This window comes from Diabrotica undecimpunctata, chromosome 10, assembly GCF_040954645.1.
Source record: "Diabrotica undecimpunctata isolate CICGRU chromosome 10, icDiaUnde3, whole genome shotgun sequence".
Lineage (NCBI taxonomy): Eukaryota > Metazoa > Arthropoda > Insecta > Coleoptera > Chrysomelidae > Diabrotica > Diabrotica undecimpunctata.
In genome coordinates, this window is record NC_092812.1 from 77281836 (window position 1) to 77299697 (window position 17862).

General features: G+C 35.2%; 1 protein-coding gene across 6 annotated transcripts in view; it reads left to right on the plus strand.

The window, feature by feature from the left end:
* The window catches only part of kmr (pleckstrin homology domain-containing family A member kramer), a 118675-nt gene that overhangs the window by 49267 nt on the left and 51546 nt on the right, over window positions 1-17862 (plus strand). For all 6 annotated transcript variants that reach the window (XM_072546843.1, XM_072546844.1, XM_072546845.1 and 3 more), the window contains exons 2-6: window positions 4044-4536; window positions 5606-5771; window positions 10878-11085; window positions 12467-12842; window positions 13828-14706. In XM_072546843.1, the coding sequence (XP_072402944.1) occupies window positions 4060-4536; window positions 5606-5771; window positions 10878-11085; window positions 12467-12842; window positions 13828-14706 (2106 nt within the window). In that variant the 5' untranslated portion in view covers window positions 4044-4059. The remainder of the gene's footprint in view (window positions 1-4043; window positions 4537-5605; window positions 5772-10877; window positions 11086-12466; window positions 12843-13827; window positions 14707-17862) is intronic.

A 17862-nucleotide genomic window follows, 5' to 3' on the forward strand; every position in this document is an offset into this window, starting at 1 on the left:
CATTAGTTCATCCAGCTCATTTGGTTCATTTTAAATCTCCACGAACCATCGCTGCATTGGGTTGGTCCAAATATCTTCCTTAGTATTTTGCACTCAAATATTCTCAGTTGATTTTCATCAGTGGTTGAGAAGGTCCACGTTTCACCTCCATATGTGATCAATGGTCTAATTACTGTTTTGTAGATTCTAAGCTTAGACTCACGATTCAGTAACTTACTTTTCATTAAGTCTTTGTAAAAGCACTTATTACCGCTAAGAATCCGTGCTTTTATTTCTTGACTGATGTTGTTATTTATTATTGAGCCTAGGTAGGGAAAAGTGGAGGCATATTTGTAGGTATGGTTGTCTACCTTCAGATTCTCATGTTGATTCGATTTTGTGCACTTCATATATTTTGTTTTGTTTTCATTTATATATAGACCAAACGTAGCAGCTTCTCGTTTCAGTTCTATAACTTTTTCGCTTAATACCCTTTTGTTGCGGCTTAATCTGGCAACATTATCCGCATATGCGCATATTTTCATTGATCTTGTATCCAGTTTTCGAACAACAGCTTCTAAATTTAGATTAAAAAGTGTTGTTGATAAGGCATCACCTTTTCTAACTCCATTTTCAATATCAAAGGCCTGCGTCATAACTCCATATATTCTCACCATAGCCTCGAAACCCTCCAGAGTCATTCATATAAGTTTAACCAACTTATTGGGTATTCCTAACATAGATAGTTGCTTTAACATCTTTTGTCGATCTACTCCATCAAACGGCTGTTTGAAATCGATATACAAGTTGTAAATGACATTATTATTACATTAAATGACATTAAAGTTTTTAATTCTATAAATTTTCTTTTTTATTTGAAATATGGAAACCTTCAGCGTCTATCATTCGTTATTGTATACCTGATTTTTATCCAGCGGCGAACTATTGTCGCTCAGGTATTGTGGGTAATACTGCAATCTAGGTAAAAAACATTTTGTCTTGTAATGTAATAAGCCTTGACAAATATTTTACTGATAAGATTTTGAAGTAAACGGTATTGCATCTAAAGTATATTTAACTAAAAAGTCAGTATGTATGTTAAACTGATAAAGATCTCCTGGTAATGTTAATAGTTTCTTTGAATCCTGAGAGGCGGTCTTGGAGAAAATAGCTAAACCTAACATATATTTAATTATCTAACATATATATCTAACAGAGTATAAAACTATTCCCATAAAACGAATTCACATACCTCAATTTCATGTATCGATCATATTTTTTTCAAATTTTACTTTGTAAGGTGTGTACATGTGTACTTGATAATATTAACGATAACTAATCAACGAAAATGGTTTTATATCGGATTACCCAGGTCGAATTATATGAATTGCTAATTAAGAAATTAAAAAATACCAGATCTTGTGGATCGTGTATATCGACATTCCAGGGTTTATCACAACATTTGTAATTAATGCAATCATTCCACCTCTTACACATCTTCACGTAAATTTGATTTTGATAAATTTAATTATTTTATTTAATTTAAGCCTACTGTATGCATATTTTGCCTTTTTATTAGTACATATAATCCAATGTCTAAATTATTTAGTCGGATTATGGACCGATCCCACAAATTTGTTTAGGAATTTTTTAGCCATAGGTAGAGAATAGTAGTACGTATCCAAAATTTTCGTTTTTCTTTTGTAGGCTAAGTACTTCGGACCGCCCTAGGACATATATAATTTATAAAAATTCTTCAATAGAAGTAGTAGTAAATTTTTCAATTATGAAAATTCTTCAGTCTACCTCTCCCTCTTAAAAAAAATTGTACGCCACTGGAAGATCAAGATTAACTCAGAATGGTGATTACCATTTCTTGAAATTTAGTATCTACAATTTCGAAACTGTGTTATAGAAGGCATATAAATATTTAAAATTAGTTTTAGAATGTTGAAGGATCTTCAAAAATAGTTTATAGAAACATTTTGGAAATACTTTTTAAGAATTCTATAAAAGATAACATTTCCCAAAGTAGTAATCACAAATTACGGCTCTTCGCAAGCGGAGCGATTACAAAAATATGGCAATTTTGTGGTACTTACTTTTCTTAGGCACTCATAAAAGACGATTGTTTTGATTATATATATTCAAACAACTGTTTTTCTTAACTTTCAGAATATTAATGAAACGTTTGTCAACACCCTTATTTATACTTAATGCAACAAATAAATCTGTGCAAGTTTTAAATTTTTCTGAAAGTAAAGGCAGGCGTTACGTACTGTGCTTACGCGTACATTGATATATACACTATACACGTTGATATATATATATATATATATATATATATATATATATATATATATATATATATATGTATAAACTTGCAATTGAACATAGAGCATACCGAAGTAAAATTTCGGATCAGCAAAATTAAAACTAGTAAGCTTCATCACAAGCATCTCTGCTGCAGCGATTTACGGAACCGTAGGCAAGAAGCAAACGTCTGACTCACTTGCACTGAACCATATCGATGAAACGCGGTCAAACGAATACCGCGATAATACGAGTAATTTTATGAATGGAAAATAATTTACATTGTCAAAATTAAAATATAAGCTCTGTCATTAAAATATGATAAATACTATTCGTGTGAGACCCACGTGGACTCTCCTTACAATCACACCTCTTAGACCCCCAATTTCGTTTCTCGTTCTCGTGGACCCTCTACGCGAAATTTAGACTACTTTGGGAATCTATGATGTAAAGTATATTAAACTCTATTATTTAAAATTTTCACTTTTACTATTAGTACTTTGAACTGAATCTAACCTAAATTGAATTTGCAGTTTACATTATTATCCATTTTATTAAAACTTTTTGATAATTGTTACTGACCTATATTGGTGTATTAATTATGATCTCATTATGGATGTAATAGACCGTAGGATTTCAATGCGAAGTTCAACCACGATTTTATCCCTTATGCCTTTTTGTCTTATGAGATAAGCAAAAAAAGGAAATTTAGAGTTGAACTAGTGTGCGTTTTTCTGAAAATGGAATTTTCCTAATTTTCCACTTTACTACATTATTATTGGCCATATGTTGCATTTTAGGACGCGAATACGGTCATCATTAGCATTAGAAAAGATCATTAGCATTTCCAATAGACCCTTTTTAGGATCTTCATTTTTAATAATTTGAGTTCCGTAGGTTGTAGGAATATTCTTTAATTTCCAATTCACAGATTCTTTTGTTTAGCTTCATGACTTTTATTTTCAACTGGATATTGTCTTCATATCTGACAGTTTTTGTAGTGTACTTTGGGTTTCCGACACGAGAGACTCAAATTTACTACTTAAGAAAGCTATAGACTACTCAATCTTCTGAAATGATTTTTGAAATTCAGTGATTTCATTTGGTTACAATTAACATTCCAATTTATGCTGACTTAATCTCATTTTTTGCACATTGGCCACATTTTACTGTGGCACCAGATTTCCTAACTCGCTTTTCACCCGTTAGCCTTACCAAACTAGGAGGTAGAAATATAACTTACTAGCAAAGTCCTCCGTAGAACGGATCAGTGTGCATGCAGAGATGGATGTTTCTCAGAATTCTGTTGCCATCCACCCTTCGACAAGGTGGATGATTCCTGATACTACCCATTCCTCCATTCATATATTAATTCATTAGTAGAAGAGAATATTTTTAAAAATTTGAATGTTTTATTTGTATATCGTTTTTGCTAAAATAAATTTGAAGTTTCATTTTAAAACTTTTTTAAACAGTTTACCTACTATAAAATATATAATGAGTGACTCAACGGAAAACTGATCAAAGCATATTGAATATAATAAGCAACATAACCAATTATGTTTCACTGTGGTTTTTGCAATATTATAAAATCATAAAAAGAGATGGTAATAATATAAATATTTCATTCACATCATCTATTTATATTAGACGGTTATGAAGATGGTATTGAAAAATGTAGTTGTTGTTTTTTTATTGTTTTGTGACTTATGTTATTCTGGGCGTATTTAATTCCTATACGTTTGTTTCAGGGTCGATCCCATTAGTATGGAAACAAAGAAAGGGATCTACCAAACTCAACAAAACAATTCTTTTTCACAAAACGATGAATCGTCAGAAGTCGAGAATTATTTAAAACATGCACACCCCCAAACTAGGCCTGCAGACCACCTAGGTCGAAGTTTGCAATTAAACAAGAGTTTCAACGAAGAGAGTAACTCAATTCAGCAAGTTCGTTCTCATAACGAATATAGAATCGTTCAAAGTTGTGATAATTTCAACAACGTCGTTCCTAGTCCTCATTATGTACAATATCAAAAATCCTTTCAAAACCCTCATTATCATGCTCATCAAGCGGCTCTCGTACCTAATATTCCACATAACCTAGTTGTTCAAAATAGTCCTCAAGTGTGGATACCACAACAGCATCATTATCGTTTGCCTCAAGCTCAAAATGCCGAATATAAAAACGTCAGTATTTCTAGTGCTCAAACAACCCCATCGAAACCGAAGGATTCTGAAAAGGTATGTATTATCCCATGCATGTTTAAACTTACAAATTGTTTTTTTTTAATAACAATTTGAAATGTTAGAAAAAGCCGTACTTATCAATCTTTTTAAAAAGTTAATTTTAACTTTTTAACTTTTTATCTAAGCACGATCAATATGCAGATGTAATATGTTTTTATGGACAAAGAAAGTAAATAAAATGGAACATGGAAAACAAAACTGGCTTAGGAATAGTCGGTGCGGAATTACGCTAGAAAAGCTCTCTATATGCGAGAATAAAATACTAAAAAAGTGGGGCAACAATAATAGAAGCAAAGGTTGAATTATTTCTCTGAACAGTGGCCTAGGTGTTATACCTACTGTAAAAATTAAATAAGAACTTCAAGCTTGATTTTGGGCATTCAAGATTATATGCAAAGTTAAAATGAATATACATGCAACAGAAGGTGTAAGTAACAGAACAAAAACTAACCAAAATGAAAGACAAACAGAATTTCAAAATAGGACTGAAATTATTTAATAATAGACATTACTATGGCTTATATTTAACTTATGTAGCATTATTTAATAAGCTTGTTGAAAACATCCAACAGATATTTTTGTATCTTGAGAACGATTTCCAAAGTGGAAATTGAAATGTCAATAAACGTACTTTACCATTTAATTGTGGCTTATTCCCATTTAAATAGTAATTACTTTAAAATGCCACAAGAAAATAGCTTCAGAACAATAACAGATATTTTGTTTGAAAGTGTGTTAAACGACTTACAAGTGGACTCGTATGAGCCCGAGTATACCCGAAAAGCAAGAATAACATTTGATACAGCTCCAACTAACAGAGCACTAATTTAAAATACGTTACAATATAATAAGGGTTTTGTCAAGTTAGTGGAGGTTAATATCAATTAAGTAAACAAGGTTTCATAAACATATCAATAATGTGGAACTCAACTTTGCATTAATCTGTGAGGAACAATTTTAGTGCTAAATAGAGCTACTAATGTGTTGTTTATTTCCGATAGTGACTTTGTCAAAATATTCTCAAGGTTAGTGAATCACTAAATACATTATTTTTTTTTTCCAGAAAAAAGTTAGTGGGATCTCGCAATTAAAATCGCCTATCGCGAAAAGGCCTTTAGAAGCCCCTGTCGCCATGCAGGGATGGTTACATAAGCAGGGATCTGAAGGACTTATGTTATGGAAGAAAAGATGGTTCGTGCTGTCTGAATACTGTCTTTTCTATTACAAAGGTAAAAATCATATTTATATTATCTAAAAGTGCATTTTAGACAACAAAGTTTTAATTAATAAAAATTCTATATATAATAATGATAATAGTCATTTTCCTAGTGATGCTAGTTCTAGATGTGGTATCAATATAATTAGTTCTTGACATCAGTAATATATATCATGAGTGACCTAAGATAGCTTGTACAGGGTATCAAGTTGAATATTTGTCCACTGTTTATATCTTTATTCCTTAATAAAAATTTAAATAATATAAAAAAGTAGGAAAGAGGTAGATTTTGTTTATAGGAGGGTAACTTTTCCTGAATATTAGCTCTCAAGGTTCAACTCACTAGAAACGGTAAATGTGACCCTTACAATTATTTGAAACGGAACTCAAGTTGCACATCATTCTAAATCACATTTAATTGTGTCTCCAATAGCAGCCTAATTTAATATAGATCCATCTAAAAAATCGTAATTTAAAGAGGCCATAGAATCGTTTAGTTCGACGGAGAGTCTATAGTAATAGTTGTAGTCATTTTTAATGTCAAGAAAATGATCTAATTCACTATTTCCGAGAATCCATGATTGACACGCGATTTCGGCTATTTTTGACCATTTAGGACGCGTGACTTTGGATGACTAATTTTATTCTTTGTTTGTTAGACTAAGTTTTTTGTCTGCTGTGTGGGTAAGAAAGACCTTGCTTATGACTGCCGATAATTTGTGGAAGGGGATTGTTAACAAGCTTGTGTTGTGACTTTGCCTTAGTTTACAGTTTATTGACTTGATCGTGTGTTGTAAATTAATATTTTGTTTTGACCTACAGTACATTTTTTTATTGTTTTGTTACCCTGTCCAAAAAGAAAAAAAAGGCTGTGTTGACGATTAATCAAAAGTTAGAACTAAAGAAAGTGGTTGATTCGCTTTAAGGAACGCCATGGAATGAAGGAGATATATACTTCATGAAAGCAGTGACCAACAGGAAACTGAGAAATTTAAAATTGAGTTAGAAAAGTTCCTTTGTTTAAATGTCTTGAGCTATGAACAAATTCATAACGCAGATGATTTGGGGTTGTTCTGGAAACGTCTTTCACCTGGGACGCTAGCTTTTTGTAAGTGAAGGTAAAGCAGGGGGCCATATCTTCAGCAAAGAACGGATCACTATTATATCCTGCAATAATGCTATAGTTAGTTACAAATTGAAGTTGACGATGATCGGTAAGGCAACAAAGCTAGATCTTTTAAGGGTACTAGAGCTGAAAAACTACCTGTTGATTACTTCAACCGAAAGAAAAGATGGAAGGGTAAAAAAATATTTTAAGATTGGTTTGAAGCTAAATTTGTACCATAAGTCAAAAATAATTTAAAAGTAAACAATTGCATAAGTAAGCTGACGGCAAAATGTTTGCCACATTTTTGCACCCAATTTTTGCGTTAATTAAGCCTATGGACTAAAGCGTCATTGGTCTATGAAGAGAAACTAAAGAACAAAGTTACTTCGTTCAAACATTGAAGAAGAAAAAATATATTGATAGAAAGATATAAAAAAAAACATTGAAGAAGAGTTTTGCAAGTCATTCACTATGCTGGAATGTATTTACAAAATTGCATCTGCTTGGGAAGTCTTCAACAATTGTGAAGTCATGGAGAAGACTGTTACCAAACAATCGAAAATTGTAAAGAACTAGCAGTTGTAAAAGATGAAAATGAACTGCCTGACCTTACAAGTTTAGTGAACTCAGTTCCTGGGGAAGAGAATGTGGACGCAAGAATCATGCAAGAATGTTTATACTGCGACGCTACATTCCCGAGATTTGAGTATATAACGGATGAAGACATCCTCAGAAAATGAATAGGAGAAAACAAAAAGTAAGGGAAAGTGATAATGAAGAAGAGGAGTTTGCACCTGGGGACCAGTGACTTACGAAGTGGCCTTGTGTCTCGTGAATGAACTTCTAGAAGACTAGGACGACGTACTACTCGCTGAAAAACTGATGCTGCGTAAAGTGCAATGTAGACTTAAGAAACAAGTTTTCCTACCAAAGAAGCTGTAATAAGTGACAAACTGTTTTTAAAAAGTGTTAAAAATGTAAGTATTCATTGAAAATTGAAAATCAACCCCACGGATTAATGGGAGTAGACTGTATTTACAATTACAATTTTAGATTATTAATATACCGGGGTGGGCATAAGTCAGTTAACGCTGTCTGACGCGGTTCAAAAATAGTGAGGACGCGGCAACGGTGCTTGCCGTACCGAATTGGTGCGATGACAGAAGGAGTGTGGCGCTTGTCGTTAGTTCAAGATTGTCGGTCACCGAGTTCACGTCGCCATGGCAGCCCAAGCCCGTGTAAAGTACACTACAGAAGAACGAGTCTGTCTGTTGACTTCGTACCTACGTTTTCATGCAGATTATCAGACGGTATTCAACGAATTCACTACTAAGTATCCAAATAGGCCTGTTCCTACAAGGCAGATGGTGTGCAAGTTGCATAAGAAGTTCCAACAAAGTGGGTCGGTATTAGACGCACCGCGTAGTGGTTGCCCTTCTGTGGTAGTGACAGATGAAAATATGGAACTCGTTGCGGAAACATTTGTTGAGATGCCCAAGCAATCCACAGTTCAGGCATCGCTTCATAAGCTTGAACTGCTTATTGATTTAAAGGGTAATTTGGAAAATAACCCAGAGTTTGCAGATATTCGCTATTTTCAACAAGACGGCGCTCCTCCGCACTTCGGACTTGCAGTTCGCTAATATCTGAATGCCGAGTTTGACATGTGGATAGGAAGAATTGAGTGGCCAGCACGGTCACCCGACATAACGCCATGCGATTTTGCTCTGTGGGGAGTACTCAAAAACAAAGTGTTCGCCACCCCATTACGTGATATTGAACATTTGAAAACAAGAATTCAAGAGGAATTCGATGCACTCCGCAACAACCCAGAATTCTTTGATAAAACCTGCAACAGCGTATATAAGCGGTGTCATAGGTGCATTGAGGAAGGTGGTCTGCAGTTTGAACACAAATAGTAACTTTAAAACCATAATTACTTTAATAATTAATCAAATCAATAAATTAGTTTTCTGTTTAGTTTTTTTTTATTTGGTATGCAAATTGGTTAACTGACTTATGCCCATCTCTGTATATCATATTAAATCAATCATCCCTACTATACTATCCAATTTTTATTTCAGCGATTTATTTTTAACTTTATTAATGGCAATGCAAATAAACAAAATTTACGGTAGTGGAGTGATGAAAACCTGCATATTTTTCGAGAACAGTTGTTTATAAAACATAACGATGTTGATGAACTTAATAAACTAATTACAGCAGCATGCCTTACAATTCCATACAAAATTTTTCGTGTGTCAGGATTAACCTCATATATCTATAAAATAGACTGTTTACTATCCCAAATCTTCGATTAGTCATCATTAGATCTTTAAGCATTTAAAACAAGTTTAGTTCTGAGTGCCCTTTTAGTTTCGTCGAATGTAGTTTTAAGCAGTATTTTTTCAATGCGATTAAAAGAAAATTATAAATAAATTGAAATGGCTCGTATCGTAGATATCGTTAAAGAGATTCACAGTAATGTCTAGATTTTATTCATTAAATAACTTGATTATTTCTGCATACATATCCTTGGGTTATGTTACTTTTTAATAGTGTGATAGCGTGTACAACCTTCAAATGGTCTGCCCGTTGTGGTGGCTTTTGTGATCTATAATCATTGAACAAATTAGCTGTATACATTTTACAAATATTAAGTATATCGCCAGGGTCCATTATTAGTTTGTCTTGGTTATTATGTATACCAGTGACTTCTGTTTTGTTGAAGATCCCAGCAATTTTCTTGTGGAGATTGAAGCTGTCGCCGAATTTATATAGATTTTCAGCTTTGGTGCAAAGTCTAGTCATCCAGATCTCCTTCGCCGCTTTAATTTCTTTACGAATTTTGCTGTGTATATTTCGGTACCCTACTTGGTCCTGCCTGATCTTACACTACCTGCGTTGTTCCATCATCTCTAATATTTCTTCTGTCATCCACTCATCCTCGGTAGTTATTTTATTTTGGAGAAGAAAAATGTTGTTCACATCATCAAATGATTCTTTTATGGTGGTCCATGACTTTTCAGCGTGATCCACAGTTGCCAGATCAGAAAACCTATTGTTTATTTCTTCATTTCTTCTGTACACATACGCTTCTGTTGTATCGTCGTTTTTGACTTTTTTAATGTTTAAATATGCCCTCTGCTTTTTTTCTTTTGACTGTAGCGAGCCTCAGTTTAATATTTGTAAGTTAGGGATTGTGGTCGAATCCTATGTCTACTACAGGAAATGTAGAAACCGTAGTAATAGCAGTTCTGTACCTTCTATTAATTGTCACCTAATCTATTCGACTGCTGTTAATACCCTGATGTCCGTCTAAAAGCCACCTCCATGTGTAAAGCTTCCTGGGCGGTAACTTATACCAAGTATTCGTATTGAATAGATCTTTTTCTTGGCGGTACTGTATCAATCTATACCCTGTCGTTTCTCTGGCCAAGACCATATTTTCGAACTACGTGATCTACGGCTCTTTCTCTAGCTTTCGTGTTAAAATCTCCTAATACGATGTTTATTTCGTGATTCTTAGTCACCTTTAAGGCTTCGTCTAGCTGTCGATAAAATCGCTCTAGTTCTTTCGACTAAAAAGCTATTGCGACGGCCTACAAGGGGACAAAACAGAAAAAACTATTCCTTTGAATGTGGCTTTACGAGGTGATGCTGCTGACATTTTACGATTGATTCTTAAGGGCCAGAAAGAAGGATATCAGACCTTATCCAATCACACTAAATACACAACTGCGAGGTAGAATCCAACGTGCAAGCGAGAACTTGCAGGAATTTAAGGCAGATGTAGCCAGTAAGCAGAACTTCAGAAGTTCTTCTTTCAACAATTTCTAATTTTGAGGAGCCAATAAAACTTTTTTTATTCCTTCTAATCTGTTCTTATAAAGTTAAATATTTTATCCTCACTTATAGTCATGTGCTACTGAATTTGTTAGTAGAAGAATCTATTGGTTCATTTTTGGTAACATTACAGCCTAACGTAATTGCCTTTATCTATTATTACAGGTCCTGAAGAAGAAAAACTCCTAGGGTCAATTTTACTACCTTCTTATAAGGTATCTTTATGTAAACCGGAGGAAAGAGTTAGCAAAAAATACGCTTTTAAATGTGAACATCTAAATATGCGAACTTATATATTGGCAGCTGATTCGCAGGAACTGATGAAGCAATGGGTACATAATTTAAGTCTGGCAGCTACTATGCAAACAAATGTGTAAGTATTTCCGTTAAATTGTTAATAAAAATATTGTATTATAAGATTATTGACTAGAGTAAGAAAGATACGAGGTCAAAGGAATATATTCTCGGAAATGTTCTTTGAATTTCAACTTTTTGTCTAATGTGACATCCAAATATTTCGGGAATCTGTTGTGGGGAAGGCGTTGGTTTACGAAGGCCACATTGGGTACTTTTCATGTCCTATTGTTATTTAAAAGGAAATAACATGCCTTTTCTTGTTTGCACAGTCATCTGCGCATCCTAACTTCTTATATTGCATATGGAACATATTTGCAATATACTGGATAAACAAAATCTGTCTAATACAGAGACCTGGGGATGTCCATTACTCAGTTTCTTCACTCTACCTTTGGAATTTCCTATAATTATTTAGAACGGTCTGTTCGTAGCTCTTATCTGTAAGATAGACGCACCTTAAACATGAAACTTCACGTAGAAGCTGGCTGCCTATAAAGGCGACATAAGTTTTTTGCTTTCTTTGAAACTCAGCTTCAATGTATGTTGTAAGTGCTAGGTCTTAGTCCAGCTGCGGTTGGAACTGAACCCTACCTGTTCTATGGAGATTCTTTTAACTATCTGTATATATTCTGTCTGATATCAGTCTCTCATGAAGCTTAATAAAATACCCAATAAGGTAACTAAAATAGTCTGTTTGTTTGACTATTGCTTTAATTTTTTTTCCAAGGATTTTCTCTTTGTTAAGGACACTAGAGAAAAATAGAGCTAACCATATTTATGCATGTTTTACACAATATCACATATCATGAACTCTGGAAAAATACCATCAAAACCTGATGCTTCTTTGGGTTTATGGTTCGTGATCGTATATTCAGTTTTTTTTTTTGGCCTTGGTCATGTGTTCGCGGTCGATGTTTTTGCCTAGATTTAAGGCAATGTGTTACAAATCCATTGTAAGTGCCGCCCAGTTGGCTTTTTGCTGCATTACCTTACACGAAAGAGTGTAGACTCTTGCTATACTCGCCTCGCGCTCATAGCATGAAGGCTGCCTCTAGTTAGTACATGCTCAAAGGCTAGTGCCGATTTCAAAGAGTATTATGACCTTAATATAATATAATAACTATCAGTAATTACCATTTAGCACTTTGGTTAAAGGTAAAACTACAATAAATTTAAGGTTTCATTATGGTTCTGAAACTATTTTCTTGTTTCATTTCTATATTATGAATTCTATTTAAAGGAAATAAACTACAATTTTAATTAAAAATATGTTATATTTGACCTTTCGATTTCCACCTCGGAAATTGTTTCCAAAATATGGGAAAATTGCTAATTTTGGTTTATTCCCATTAACCAAAGTGTATAATCAATTGTTTTGTTTTGGTTTATTCTTACAGCGACGTACACAAACCTTCTAATTACAACGCAGCAGCTCAGCAGAAATCAGTGGAACGTTATGAACCCAGCTGCCAACAGCAATACCATAAAACTGTAATGCGATTAACACCAATAAGCCATACACATTCGCCTTCAAGCAGTGTTTTACAGGATCAGGGTTCCTTTAATCAACCTTTATATGCTAACGCACCTCCTAAACCAAGACGTCTGAACGATGGATTTTCGTCACCCAGCCCTGACATCTTAGATCCACATAATCCACATTATGTAGATCCAAGAACACTAGACAAGTCTCCTGTTCCGACTTATTCCACTGTTAACTACAAATCCAAGAACCCCAGAGAATCTTTATTGATGTTAGGAGGAGAACTTCAGGCAAGTGATTTATCTGAATTTTAAAATGTTTTTGAGGCTCGTTTTTTAATTTCGGTTAGGTATAACACCATAACACCAAAGTTAACATATCAAATAACGAGCTTTGCATACTTTTGAGATTGTACGCCACTGTTTTCTGGAACTATAGATCCACATAATTTACGTGTAAATAGCCCTAAGTGCTTCTTACTGAGTCGTTCCGATTAGTCCTGAAAGGAGGAAATACGTATGAGCGAAATCATATATTAACTGTCTTTTCTATTTCTTAGTCATATCTTTTATTTTTTCTTCATCTGTATCAATCTTGAATCCGGCTACTACAATTGTTTCCTTTCTCTTTTCTTTATTTTCTTTTCTCATTTCTCTGAGGTCTTTGTACATTTCTCTTAGTAAGTATGCATCACATACGTCATCACTCTCAGATTCTTCTTTTCTCTTACGGCTAGCAGGGGCTTACTCTTTTCTTACTTTCTTTATAAAAGGAGGTATAGAATCCCGTTTTTTCTTTCTAAATCACATTCTTAAATTACCAATTTATATACTCTTCAAATTATGATTTGCTTAGTTCTATTTAAGTAACTTGATTTATACTTGATTAACATTTGCTCTTGGTTGCAAATGTTTGATAAAATGAACACATTATAAATTTAATACTTGAAACAAAGCAAAAAACCTTAAGATACTGAACTAGTATCAAGCTTTCTGTGAAATTGTTAAACAAAAGGACTTAAATGTGTTCTAGATCGTTTTATTTTCTTTAAAATTGTGGTCGAATTAATACTTCGAATAACTTCAAAGATACAAGTTAGGTTATGTAGTGTTTATTTACATTCATTACGAATTCCTCGTGTAGAACTCACTATCAATTAAAAAAATCCAAATCTTATTCTAACTACGTTCTTTTCGATGACCTGAAATTAATTTGTCACTATATTTGTTATCACTCTGGTGTTTTGAGAAATATTGTTATTTACTTGAATTTCAGGGTAACCACGACTTCGAAAGACGAACCCCAGACACGTATGGCCGATCAAAATTGAACAATCCCCATCTCACAGACTATGAAGACGTATATGCTGCTCAGCCAGATATCTACAAGAGGCCTTTGAGCCCTGTAGCCTACAGTCACGTGATAAAAAGAAATAATCCCGTACCCATAAATCCCGCACATAGATATTATACGCCAGTAGAGGCTATGGGACCTACAGATCTAGTTCAATATTCAGTTCCTCAAATGAGAAGAGTACCGAATATAAATACCGCGAGGCCTCATAGTGCAGACTTTCTAGAATACGAATTGAATCACAAGGTGCAAGATTCTTCGGTATTAATAAAGCAACGACCAAGGCCTAAGTCTAGTTTAGAAATCAATTCAAATTTGAACGATAACGATAATTACTTCTACTCTAAGGAAAGATACGCCGAAAAGATGAGGAAGTCTGCTCAATATTTACAAAATACCCCTCCAAAATTCCGCAACGATCTAGTGTGTAACTCAAACGAAACACCAATGAGGTGTTCAGCTCACGATACCACTTTTCCTTTCATAGAAAGGCCCCATGTACATAGCCACGTTCCTAATGTTAACAAATTACATATAAATAATATACAAAAACCCCAACCAGTTAGAAGAAAAAGTGTATTAAGCGAAGGAAATCCTTTTAATACAAGTATGGACATGGACTCTAGACTTCTGATAGAACGGGAGCAGGTCAGTCCTTATTACTTGTATGGCAATAATATTAGGAGTCAAGATTATGATTCATTTACGAGATCCGCGAGTGCACGACTAGCTCAAACACCTACTGAATTAGATCGGATATCGGTAGATAATAGAAGTACTGATAGAGAAGGAGAAAAGAAGGTAAATATCTTATTTTATTTTAATATAATAATTTTCTTTAATTCGACTCCCAATATTTCTTTAACAGCTTTTTTTTTAATCAGTAAAATTTAAACATATTGATACATTTGCTAGATAAAAATTGTGCGTATTTATTATTATATCAAAAATTTTAATATAAAAATAAGAAATGGTTAAGTTACATCGATAATAATGATAGTAATAAATAAATAAAAAAAAACTTAGCAGTTGCTAACATCTCGTACATACGCCACTGAATGGATGCGGAGCTTCCGATCCACCAACACAAATAACACACAAAAAAAAATATAAATATAAAATTACAACTTGTTCTTTAGCTTAATTATGTTGTTTTTCCTACATAAATTTTGTTGGTTTTCCATAATGTAATTAGCTATTCACAAGTCAATTAACAATCAACAACACAAAAAACTTTACACACAACAAATTAAAAAATTTTTCAAGTACCATATGCTATTGTGACGATTTTATTTCAATGTCTATTTAATTTATAATGTCTTGTTCTTATCTTAATTCATTAAAAAGCACAATAACTGATATTAATTTATTTATCACTAAATATACATAATTTATTAAAAAGCGAACGTAACATTTTATCGCGAGCGCGTCTTCAGAATTAACTGTTTTCCATTCTCCAAAAAGTCCTGTTATATATTCACTACTGTTAGACTGGAAACGTCTACGGCCTTCTAGACAGAGCGGCGAATTGTTCTCAGAACCGGTATGGTTAAATCGGCTTGTCTCCAGAAGGTTCGAATTGTTGTTTTTATTACAAAGGGGGACCCATCGTGTGTCAGGTAGGCATTACCTAAAAAATACGTGAATGAATGAAAATATTAGTAATAAATATATTTACGGTTTTGGGTCAGAATTTATCGTAACATTGCCCCCCTCTTAAAAGATTGTTCCTCCTGGAACCTTGTCGGGACTGGAACCGGAACGGTATGCTGGTATCGGCAACTGGACCCTCTTTTACAACTTCCAGTTGTATAAAAATGACAAGGGACGGTTTTCTCTCCGCACCAGTAACTATGCGGATTGCAACAGACTAACACCTGGACTTCGGTGTCTTTAAAGATCTCTTCCACCATATTTCGGATAACCCTCCAATCTAATTGGCGACACTCCAACTTTGGCATGGCTAACTTTTGCACGTCGGACTCCAGTACGTGCTCTCTCAATTGAAGTAAGGCTTCCCATACATCTCGGTAGGTAGGTTGGTCACGGGCAGTGTCTTTTGTTACCAGGTAGAAAAGGTAACGTGATGCATCTTGGAGTTTCAAGGTTTTACCGGGAGCTGGCACTTGGCATTGAAGTTCTGCAACTCGACCAAACTTCCTTCGAAAGACGGATGCCAACCCTGGTGCGTCTTTGATACTGGCCGGGATGGTAAGGGCCAGCGAGTAGTCATCGGGGAGCGCGAGTAGATCTTGCTTTTCTTCAGTGGTAACACCATGTCTTGCTTTACCGGTACCTCCATAGGCACCCATGAATTCCTCAAACGTGAGGTCAGACACGTCTTGGACTTGATTTACTTTCACCTCTTCATCTACGTCGTGGTCACCTTCGAAAGACGCCAGCCGGTTATGGTGTACTATCATCGGCTTTCCCCTCGGAATCTTGCTTATTCGGTAGATGACATCGTTGACCTTCTCCATAATTAGGTATGGGCCTTCCCAAAACTGCTGCAATTTGGGAGAACAACCTTTTCGCTTCTTGGGATTATAGAGCCAGACCTTGTCGTTCTTCTTAAAGCAACCCTTTTCGGCTTGTGTATCGTATCGTTTCTTCATTCGGTCGCTAGCGATCTGAAGGTGGGAACGGACCAACTCATGTTCATCGTCCATTCTTCTTCGTAATTCGGTCACATAATCTTCACCTGCTACATCTTCTCCAGGTCGACACCCAAACTCTAGATCACAAGGTAGTCGCATTTCGCGTCCGAATAGGACTTTGGCTGGTGTCTGGCCTGTTGATTCGTTAACAGCAGATCTGTAGGCCATTGTGAAGAACGGAAGGTATTGGTCCCAGTCTCGCTGATGATCGGACACCATCTTTGTCAAATATTTGCCAACTGTCCTCTTCATCCGTTCTACCATACCATCAGATTGCGGATGATATGCTGTAGTTCTTGTTTTCTTCATGCCTAGTCTATCACATATTCCTTGGAATAGATCGCTTTCGAAGTTCCTGCCTTGGTCACTATGTATCTCCAAAGGCACTCCAAATCGGCTGATATATTCTTAGATCAACTTATCTGCAACGGTGGCGGCCTTCTGGTCTGGAAGTGCGTAAATCTCGACCCACTTAGTAAAGTAATCCATTACTACCAACATGTACTTGCCTCCATTTTCACTTTCTGGAAATGGCCCAGCGATATCCAAAGCTATTCTTTCAAACGGGCTTCCAACATTATATTGTCTCATAGGAGCTCTCCTTTTTCGGTAAGGCCCGTTACTCGTGGCACAAATAGTACATTTCTTACACCAGTCTTTTACATCGTCGGAACTGTTCATCCAATAAAACCGTTCCCGAATTCGCTGAAGGGTTTTCTTTACACCAAAATGCCCTCCCGATGAACTGTCGTGTAACTGACGAAGTACTTCGGCTATTCTGCTCTTTGGGATCACCAACTGTCTTCTCTTCTCTGAACCGTCATCATTTTCCAGGACTCGTTTGAGCAAGCCATCTTCGATGATAAATGAGTCCCACTGGGCCCAATACGTCTTAACTACTGAGCATAGGTTTGATATTTCCTGCCAAGGTGGTCGGCGGTTTTCCTCTTTCCATTTTCGGATTTTCTGTATAACTGGATCTCTCTCTTGTTTTTCCCTTATCTTAGTAGGCGTCCAGTCGTCGTTGACAATCGTCGTTCTTAGCACTGCTGCTTCCTTGGATTCCGTTTTGTTGCAGTGGGAACACTCTGCTGGGCATTGCCTTCTGGAAAGAGAATCAGCGTTTCTATGGCTAACTCCGGCCCGGTGCTCAATCTTAAAATCGTATTCTTGGAGTCGTTCGATCCACCTGGCTATCTGACCCTCTGGATTCTTAAACTGCATCAACCACTTAAGGGCGGCATGGTCGGTTCGGATTAGAAACTTTCTGCCATAGAGGTATTGATAGAAGTGCTCTACT